At 49.4% G+C, this 10,440-nt stretch overlaps 1 protein-coding gene across 1 annotated transcript; it reads left to right on the top strand.

Moving 5' to 3' along the window:
• The first annotated feature begins 1,193 nt into the window (after positions 1-1,193).
• On the top strand, positions 1,194-6,911 carry LOC119876340 (thyroid receptor-interacting protein 11-like). Its single transcript, XM_038538933.1, has one exon. It carries the CDS (start codon positions 1,194-1,196, stop codon positions 6,909-6,911), a length of 5,718 nt encoding a protein of 1,905 aa, XP_038394861.1.
• The last annotated feature ends 3,529 nt before the right edge of the window (positions 6,912-10,440 follow it).

Here is a 10,440-nt window from a genome sequence, read left to right as displayed (position 1 = left end):
GCTCGCCCTTCCTCACTCAATCCATGTCTGCCCGGTGATGGCAAACAAACATATGGCCCAAAAGCCAATGCTAACTTCAAACACCTGTGTCTTTGGATTGCCCCAAGATCACAGTAGTGATGGCTCTGGTCGACCAATTCACATGAGAGATCATAATTCTGTGGGTTTTTTACTTAAATAATCACTTCGATAGATCACTTAAAAAGAATGGGGCATGGAGAGAAATTTTAATAAACCGCTTTGAAATTCTAGTTACCTGCAAACATCTAAGTGCATGCTTGATAAGTAATATAAACTACGACCAATCAGTTGAGGCATCTCATTCTACAGGGCAACAGCGACACGGTCACTGCCTGCAGGAGGTTTGGTTTTCTTACCTCTCTCCAACCACTAAGAAAGAGTGGAGTGTCGCTCACTCTATTAGCCATCCCTCTCTAAGCACTCAGGGTATGTAATTATTTTTTGCTTGTCTACTACCTCTTCTACAAATCTAGCCAGCGCTGCTGCCGCCCACAACCTCCTGCCTGGGCTACGGCCGCACACCCGCAGGTGGGGCGCAGGCAGAGGCACACACAGCGGCCGGTGAACCCCCAAAAGCCGGCGTGGGACAGACACGCTGTCTCTGCAGGGCTGGCCGGGACGGGACACCTGGGAGCCTCTGGAGACTGGAAATGCCCAAGGTCTCCAGGAGGGCCGCCTCTCTGCGCTCGGGATCTGCTCTCCTCGGGGCATGGACGCGTGTCACTGTGTGCCTTTCACGTCAATTAATAAACTAACGCTGTGTGGAAACCAGAGTCCGCGGACTATGTGCAGTGGGATACCACTAGGCGGGGAGAAGGAGAGGGCCAGGCGCATGTGGGCACACGCTCTGGGGCCCACCTGGGACAGCCAGCGCAGCGGGGAGCAGGGGAAGGGGCCCAACCCTGGCGTGGGCAGTCGGGGGAATGCGCGGCGGGGACCGCGACCAGGGCCGGGGGCCGCAGACGGCCTTCAGAAGGCCCGAGGCCTTGCCTCGGCCTGGCTTGCCTGGCCCGCTGTGGCGGAACCCGAGGTGGGCGTTGCCTAGAAACGCATCATTGTCTCTGGGTTCTTAGCCTTGCACAGGCAGCAGTTCTGGGACACTTGGCGGGGTAGTCTGACTGGGCTGGACGCTTTTTGTGAAGTGGACCAGATCAGTTCTTCGACCCGCACAAATGCTTTCCTGGACCCGTGGCCTGGGCTCTGACCTAGGCCGTCTCCTAGGGCAAGCGGATGGCAGTACGACTTCCCTCACCGGCCACATCTTCAATGTCACCAGAGATGTGCTGATGAAGGGAAGGGAAAAGGTGGATGAGGTACCTGACTCTGGGAGAAAGGAGGATGAGGTGAGTCGGGTGACCTTAACATCAGAGAATGAGAGACTTAAAACTCTGTGTAGTGATCTAGAAGAGAAGTATGAAGCTTCACAGCTTCAACTAAAGCAGCAAAGTGCTAGCTACCAACATCAGCTCCAACAGAAGCAGGTAGAAATAGCACTGCTTAGAGAAAAACAACAAGTGACTGAGGAGCAATTGCTGAAGCTTCAGTCGGCCGCTCTGTGGGTAAATTCTGGAGCTGGTGGCCAACTGTCAGCCATGGAATCTCCTTCCTCCAGTTACGATTTCGGTCATCACGCTTCACCTTTCCACGGTGATGCCATGGACGTTGCTGACGTGATTTGGTCACAGCAAGAAATAAACAGACTGTCAAATGAAGTCTTAAGACTTGAGGCCGAAGTCAGTCATTGGAAACGTCTTTCCCAGGCTTCCTTGCAGGGAACAAATAGCCTAGAGCCACACAAAATCTGCAAACTGCAGAATACCATCAAGGAACTGGAGCAGAAGCGAAGCAAGGAAATTGAGGATCACCAACTTGAAATGGCAGCACTGCAGAATGTCCACCAGCAGAAGCTCGCAGACGTAATTCGCAGGTGCCGCAAAAAATTAAACGGTCATGAGAAAAAGGTTGAAGAACTGCAGAGTCTGTTACGGAAGGACACCTGTGGAATCAGAGTAGCCGGTGACCCTCCAATTGAGGATCTGCAGAAAACCATTCAAGTTCTACAAACTGAGAAAGCAGAGTCTACCAGGAAAATGGAAGAACTTGAAGAAAGAATACAATCCCTAAGTGACCAACTATCTTCTGCAGAAAGTGAAAGAGATGTTTTGAGGAGAGGACAGGACCAGACACACGAAGAAAAGAAAGACAAGATCGAGGAGTGTGAACTGCAGCCTTCTGTTTCGAAGAGAAGTGATGCAGGAGTCACGCAGGAGAGCGTTCTTTCACAAAGTACACCAGTGGAAGAAGTGTTCGGACTGCAGGAAGCACTGTCCGATGCTGAAAAGGAAACCATGAGACTGTGTAGCGCAAACCAGGACAATGATCTCACGGAAGACAATCTGAAACTTCCAGAGCCAGTCCACATTGTGGGGCAAGAGAATTCATCGTTAAGCCAAGGAAAGGAAGAACTTCAACTGCCACTTTCTAAAGTGAACAAGGAGCAAGAAGTCACTGAACGCACAGCTCCAGGAGACATCACCTCGCATTCAGAAGTAAATCCGTCAAGACGTGACCCGGAGGCCAATGAACAAAACTTCAATCAGAGGACAACTGAGGAGGAATCCCTGGTAGCAGCGTCAGGGGAGCCGTACAGACAGAATGGGACCACACTGCCCAGGGCTTCGATGGAAGGCCAGCTACCGCAACAAGAAAATGAAGGCAGTGGCATCACCATTAAACTAAGACAAGAGGTCAATGAGGAAGAAAAGAGAGCTTGTCAACTTGAGGATGAGACGAATGCGACTACAGAGTTAGATGTACAGAAAGAAAAGTCAATTCACAGTGAATTGGCTGCTAATGATTTGCATCGGCCAGATCAGTCAGAAAGATGTCACTTCAACATCCAGGGGAGCTTTGAACCTCAGGAACATAGCAAACAAAACGAGAAGGCCCTCTGTAGTGCCACAGAGGAGCTAATGGAGTCTCTCAAGCAAGACTCTCCCAGTCATTCGGAAGATGACTTAGTTAAAGAAAGGGAAACTGAGCTTAGAAGCCTGGAACAAAAGGTTTCCGAAATGGAGCGGCTGAATGACAATTTAAACAAACACAGCATGGATCTCAGAGAGGAGAACCAGAAGTTGGTTTTGGCGCTCAAAGATACAAGACATCAGCTGGAACAATCTATTCTCCATAGCAATGAGGATTCTCTGGGAAAAAACACTGCTCTGAGGGCTTTAAAAAGAGATAAAGGACACTTAATAGCCACATTGTGTCGGGCTGAAAAGAAGCTTTTGGAAGCAACAAACAAGTACCATCAGACCATCAAAGAGTTGTCAAGCACACAGAACCCGGATCATTTGGCCTCACCTCTGGAGCATGCCCACTTCATTCAAGTGAGTCAAGAGAAGGACGTCGAAATATTACACCTCAAGAAGAGTCTTGAGCAAATGGATGCCGACCATAAAGAAACCCAGGAAATTCTGGCCTATGTTTTGGAGGTACAGAAGCAATTGACACAAGTAGTGAAGGAGAAAGATATTTGTATTGACAGCCTTAAGGGAAGTCCAGAGCTTCCAGAGGACCTGGAAAAGTATACCCAAGCCTTAAAAAGAATTGAAATTTTACAGCAAACCGTGGAGGAAAAAGACACATCCCTCACATGCATGATCAAAGAAAATATTCACCTGAAAGAAGAACTGGAGCGACTAAAACATCAGAGTCAGGCTTTACCTAAACTCCTAGATGATATCGTGGAACTAGAGTGTGAGGTGTTGCAGCTGAATGAATTAAGAGTTGACCTCGAAGACGAAATAAAAGAACAACAGAAGATCATTAACGATCAACAGCAGGGTAAGATACGGCTGCTTCATTCCTTGGAAGAGCAGAAGTGGGAAGTGGACGATCTTAGAGGCCAGCAGGAGCAGATGACCAGTGAGCACACTCGGCTCCTTTCCGCCAAAGACGAGGAGATTCAGAATTTGCAAGACACAGTAGAACGCATTAAAGCCCAGTTGGCCGACCCAGGCCAGCACGCTGCAACACAACCTTCTGACGTTGTCCAAGTCACAACAAGGCAGCATCTTAGTATAGAAAACGGAAGTGAAAAGCATGATTTCTCCAAAGCCAAAACGGAAAGATTAGCACAAGGAGTAAAAGACCAAGAACTGGAAGTGAAGCTTCTAACTGAAAAGAACATCCGGCTGACTGAACAGATTGATCTGCCGTCCCAAGATGAGATCGGGAAACTAACTCAGATTATCGAGCAAAAAGATGCAGAGATTCAGGGTCTTTGGAGCAGAATATCTGCGGCTTCTCACGGCCAGCACGTAGAACAGCTTCAGCAGCAGTTGCAAGAGTCTGCTTTGCAAAGCCAACGAGTACTGGCTGTCTTAGAGGACAAAACGAGAGAGAATAGCAATCTGAAGAGAGAGTATCACAAAGTGATAGATATAATTGCGTCTAGAGAAGCAGACCTCAGGAAAATGCAAGAGGAAAATAAAAAGCTGGCCACTCGAACTGAAAATCGCGATCAGGATGTGTTTAGAGAAACGATTCAGCATTTATCCCACATTATTCGAGAGAGAGACCTCGAAGTCGACGCCTTAAAACAGAAGTGTCAGACTTTATTGACAATTCTGCAAACATCCAGCACTGCTAATGAGGTTCGAGGTGTTCCCATGGATCGGTTCAAGGAGCTTCTCGAGGAACGAGACACATTCAGGCAGCGAGTGAAGATAATGGAAGAGTGGAGGCAGCAGGTGACGGCCACAGTACAAAATATGAAGCGTGAGTCACCCCGGCTTCAGGAGCTTCTTCGACAACAGCAGGTGCGGGCTTTAACCAACATCAACGGTGACTCTGAGCTAGAGATGACCTATATGGACGTGATCAGAGATTACAGAGGGAATGAGAACAAGCTAAGGAATCTGGAGAAGGAACTGGCACAAATTCAGCTCAGCATCGGGGAGCTTTGCAACGCCCAGGATCACCTCCTGGGGAAGCCTGACGTGAGTTGCCTCCAGCCCTCCACCGAGTCCTCAGAGTCGGAGGAACCTCTGAAGGCTTTTAAATCGGACTCAGCGACTGAGTCTCCTCCGTGGCTCCAAGAGGAGGTGGAAGAGCTGAGAAAGTCAGTGCAAGACCGAGAGACCACGATTCGAACCCTGCAGGAAGATAACCAGAGATTGATGGATTGCGCTGCTGCCACGTCAGAACTCAAACGCAAAGCACACGAACGCGCCGATTCCAAAATCCAGCAGCTAAGGGAGAAGGAGGAGGTTCTACAGAACTTAATCCAGGCTAAAGAGCTCCTGATCCAGGCGAAAAGCGAGGAGTTGCATTCCTTAATGGAGGACTTCACTGGCCAAGTGAGTGAAAATGAGCTTTTGAGGCAGGCAGTGAGAAACCTGAAGGAGAGGATAGCCGATCTTGAGATGGACGTGTGTCAACTAAAAGAGGAAAAGGAAAAAACAGCAGACTCATCTAGGGAAAAGGAAGCAGAAAGGCAGGCATTGCAAGAGACCAATATGAGGCTCTCGAAGATGTGGCAAGAGGAGGAATCCCACCACGCTGCGATCAAAGAGAAGGCACTTGCTTTGGAGCAACTACTGAAAGAACGAGAAGAGGGCGAGGCCGGGGAACTGAATCAGCTTATAGATGCAGTTACGTCGGCACAGGAAAAGGCGGTCGTGTTTCAGCAGGAGAGGGACGGAGTCCTGTTGGCGCTGAAACGCAAACAGATGGAAAACGGTGCCCTCCAGGATGAGCTTCAGCAGCTGCGTGACAAGGAATTACACCTAAACCAGGAGCTGGAGAGAACGCGTCGCCGTGCTGTAGAATCGGAGGACACTCGTCAGCGTGAGTCTCTGCTGGCAGAAGACAAAGTGGCTAAGCTACGGAAAGAAGTCGCGGTATTGGAGGAAAAGCTGGCGGTGTCCTCCAATGCCACGGCACGTGCGACCCACCAGGCCAGTATGCAGGTGGAGTCCCTGCGGGAGCAGCTGCACGTTATCACCCGACAGAAAGAGGAAACCGCGGCGCAGCTTTCTGCCTTGCAGGAACAAGGAAAGCAGTATGCTCAAACACTAGCCAGTCTCAAGTCGGAGGTAGCCGAGTGGATGGACAAGACAGATACTCTAGAAGGAAAACTGAAGTCCTTACAGGCACGACTAACTAAAACAAACACCGTCTTGGACCTGAAGGAAGACAAACTGGAGGCACTCCGAAAACGAAACGAGGTCCAGCAGGAAGTACTGGATGATACGCAGAAGAAACTGATGAACCTCGTAAGTAGCTCTGAAGGAATGGTGGACAAAACCCTAGTAAGGAGACTCTTACTGGGATGTTTTCGGGCACCTCGGAGGGATCACCGCGAAGCACTGCAGTTGATGAGCGGCACCCTAGGGATCAAGGAGGAAGACGTGCGGCAGCTTTGCAGCGAAGAGCAAGGTGGGGTTATCAGATGCATGACCGGGGGGCTTGGATCCAAAAGTACCCCCAAGCCCCCCGTGAGGCCAGATCCCCAACCGACGCCCAAGAGCTCCTTTGCGGGGCTTTTTGTCAACTTCCTAGAAGGGGAATCCGATTTAGCTCTTCTGCCACGCAGTCCCTCTGCTCCTGACAAGAAGCCTCCAAATTCGGTAGGAAAAGGAAAAGGCACTAAGGAAAAAGGCCCACCACGGCAGACGATCACCCTGGGATCCACACCCCCAAAGAAAGCTGCGAAGCCCCGCGCCACAGCTGTCTCTCTTACTGACCCACGTGGACTGGAAACTGATGGATCACAGCATCTTCTCCTGAATGCTGTCACTAATGCTTTACCCACATACACACCCTTGATACTCTCACCTGCCAGCAAGGTTGGGATTGCAGCCAGAGGCCTCTCAAACCAATAGAGGAGTCTCAGGCCCGAGAACAGACAGCGCGTCGAAGAACACACATCACTGTGTGTGTACCTTATCCCAAGAGAGCCTTTTGCAAAACGTACCATACATTTGCAGTTTTTGCTTTCAGCTTAATAAACATATTCTTATATTACTTCTTTTAAAGTGTCTTTTACTGACTACAGACGTATGTATTTGCCAACTTCAAAGAGGGCTTACTTCTCATGAGAGAGGACATGGTTTTGGTTAGGAGGCTGTGGTCAACGGATACTTCCAATAGTGTTGGTAATGTTTTCTCTCTCTCTCTCTCTCTTTTTTTTAACAAGGAGCACGTATCTATGGATACCTCGGGGAATGAAAACATCGACTTGTTTTTATTTTTTTTTAAGGTCTTATTTTTTGATTCATGAGAGAGGCAGAGACACCCGCAGAGGGAGAAGCAGGCTCCATGCGGGGGAGCCTGATGCGGGACTCCATCCCAGGACCTTGGGATCAGGAAGGTCATCCTCATTCCACTAATTTTCCATTCTACTTTTCCTTCAGCCCTCCAAGTATCTTCATTCTTTCCCTTCCTTTCTGTTCCCACTGCCCTAGTTCACCTACTGCTATCTCTTACTTGGACTCATGCAAGCGACCCCCCAGTGAACTTGCTGGTTCCACTCTTGGCCTCCCTTGAATCTGTTCCCCACCTTGCTGGCAGGGTGAACTAAGGTGAAAATCGGATATTACTTCCCTGCTGGGCTTATTTTAAGGGGGAGTTTAAACTGTAACAGACCATCCAAGCCCGCGCCTTTGGGACCTTCCCAGCAGCCCATTATTCACATAAAGGCTATCCCTCCAGCCACATGTGAACTCGTGCAAGCTCCCAACAGATTATTAACCCAAAACACTTCGAGTCCAGGAGCTTCATCATCAAGGGGAATGCCTTGAAAAAGCTGCAGACCAGAAGGATTTCCTTTTCCTTCTCTTCACCCATTGGTGAAGAGGGCGATTTCCACCCTAAGGTTCACAGGATTCCCGGATGGTGAACACATGAGCTCTCGACAGTAATTTATTAACCACATGTACTCACGACCCAGGGGAGAGTGACACACACCCCATGCAGGGCCACGGGACGGTTGCATCTGGGAACAGAATGAACAAGGGCTGTGGGGGGCAGACGAGAGTGAAGGTGAGCCCTAGATCCTGCAGGAAGCTATGACTGGCTTGCTGGATCATTCCTCAGGCTGTCAGGGAACTGGAGCTTACTATTTATGGATAAACTGTACCTGGTCCCTGCGATAAGGAGTGCTGTTTGGCCAGGGGACCTTATCTGTGGGAGCAGATGGGGAAGGGAACTTGGAATCAGACCCTCGGATTTTACCCGAAACCAAGGCAACACTTAATATTGAATCTTCATCCCCGTCTTTACATCCCAATGGAATCTGATGTCTGGGCATCTCTTCTAACCTGGGACTGAGACTTTTAAGGAGTAGGACAGGTGCTTCCTTAGGAGGTGAGGTGAAGTTGGCCCTTGACCAGGAGGTGGTCATAAACAAAATATATGAGGTCCCACGGATGCTCACTCAGCTGATCCCAAGGGAATCCCGGGCAGCCAATGGGTTTAAGGAAGGGCTGACATCCTTCAGCACCTGCAACCTGGCAACAGACGGTTCACTGAAGAAGCCACTCTGGCTTGCAGGTAGGATATGCAGACTTTGGGTTCATCCTGTGGCAAGACGACCTTGGTAACTCTCTTAAGCGTGTGGAGGTAGCAAGACGGCAAGAATAGCAGACGTCTGCATCTCAAGGCTCAGAGGCTGTGAGATACTCCATTTCCAGAAGAGCCCAGCGCGTGGCCAGCAATCGCTGCTTTAATGGTACATAGCACAGGACCAAGGATGGATATTTCTTGCATTTGGAGCCCACAGACAACGTACGGATACAATGGGTGGTCCATGGACTCTAGGAAGTGGGAGAGGAGGTTGCTAAAGGCTTTCCACTCAGGGCACCAAAAGACGATTTTCACTTAAACAGATTCTAGAGCCTTTTGTTGAGGGGAGCCCCACTCAACATGGTCTCATTCACAAGTAACAAAAAAATGGGCTTAAGTAAAATTTGTAAACAAGAAATATGTCACCCTCCAGGACTCCAGAAATTCTCAAAGAGGTTGGATTGTATGCCTTTTTTTTTTTTGGAAGATTTTATTTATTTTTTTAAGATTTATTTATCTATCTATCTATCTATCTATCTATCTATCTATCTATTTACGGTAGACAGAGCGAGAGCGAGAGCGAGAGGCAGAGACACAGGAGGAGGGAGAAGCAGGCTCCATCCTGGGAACACTAAGTGGGACTCGATCGCAGGACTCCAGGATCCCGCCCGGGGCCAAAGGCAGGCGCTAGACTGCCGAGCCACCAAGGGATCCCCAAGATTTTATTTATTTAGTAGAGTGTGAGAGTGAGAGCACAAGGCGGGTTGCGTAGGGGCAGGAGGAGAGGGAGAAGCAGCTCTCTGAAGACCGTGCAACCTCCGGTCCCCCTAACCGAACATCCAGTGCTCCTGACTCCACTGGCCTTCCCCCATTAGCATCCTCGTCAGCCGGCATGAGATGGCAAGATGGGTCCCAGCAGCTCCAAGAGTACGTCTGCCCAATCTGGCAAAAAGGAGAGCTCCTCTGGTCTAGCCACTCCCTTCCATTGGACTCCTGGAATTCATTTTGATTGGACAAACCCAGGAGCACTATCCCAGTTCTGAAGCGTAGTGAGGGTGGCTTTGTGTGTGACTGGCCAGGCCTTGGTATGTTTCCATCCTGTTTCAGGCATGGCCTCACCTGATCCCCGCGGATTGAAAGGAGGGTTTAATTCTCCATGATAAACACAGGCTGTTGCAGAATTAAAAACGGTGAATAGACAGAAGAACAAATGTCTCCTTCAGCCTCTTGGGGGAGACGCTTCATGGTCGGCAATGCCTGCTTTTTGCTCCCAATGGTAATGTTCACAAGGGTTTCAAGTTTCAGTTTCTCTTTTCTGGACTTTGTCAGAGGATGCAGATTAGTTGGCGGCAAACTTTCTCGGACGTTGTCTCATGGCGTTCTTTATGACCGCCCCGGTATAGTCTCATGTTTGAAGGCCTCACGCGGCCTGAGAAAGCCAAGCTTCCAGTACCAAACTCCACTCCAGTGTCATCAAGTTCTAGCCCTTCACCAGCAACTTAAATGAGTTGGTCCTGCCTGCACGGGGCCTTTGGGGTGGCCCTCAGGGAAACACTGACCAAAGTCCTCTGAATCACAAGCTGTTTCTGAATCAAGGGCTCAGCAAGGAGCGGAGGTGATGAAGTGACAGATGCTTCTAAAGCGACAGAAGCATATCAACATCTGCCTCCACCTTCTTCCAAGTACTCTCAACCTCACCATCCACACAACTAGGGGTTGACTTCAACTAGTCTATTCTGGAGAAAGTTCCATGTGCACTTGAGAAGAATGTGTATTCAGTTGCGTTTGGATGTACAGTTCTATAAATATCTGTGAAATCCATCTGGTCCGGTGTATCATTTAAAGCTC

This window comes from Canis lupus, chromosome 6 (assembly GCF_011100685.1).
Source record: "Canis lupus familiaris isolate Mischka breed German Shepherd chromosome 6, alternate assembly UU_Cfam_GSD_1.0, whole genome shotgun sequence".
In the NCBI taxonomy this organism is placed as follows: Eukaryota; Metazoa; Chordata; class Mammalia; order Carnivora; family Canidae; genus Canis; species Canis lupus.
This window is presented reverse-complemented; position numbering and strand designations above follow the sequence as displayed.

What these genes read in the sequence shown, in the direction of transcription:
- LOC119876340 (XM_038538933.1), top strand. Translation starts at nt 1,194, where the DNA reads ATGCTTTCCTGGACCCGTGGCCTGGGCTCTGACCTAGGCCGTCTCCTA.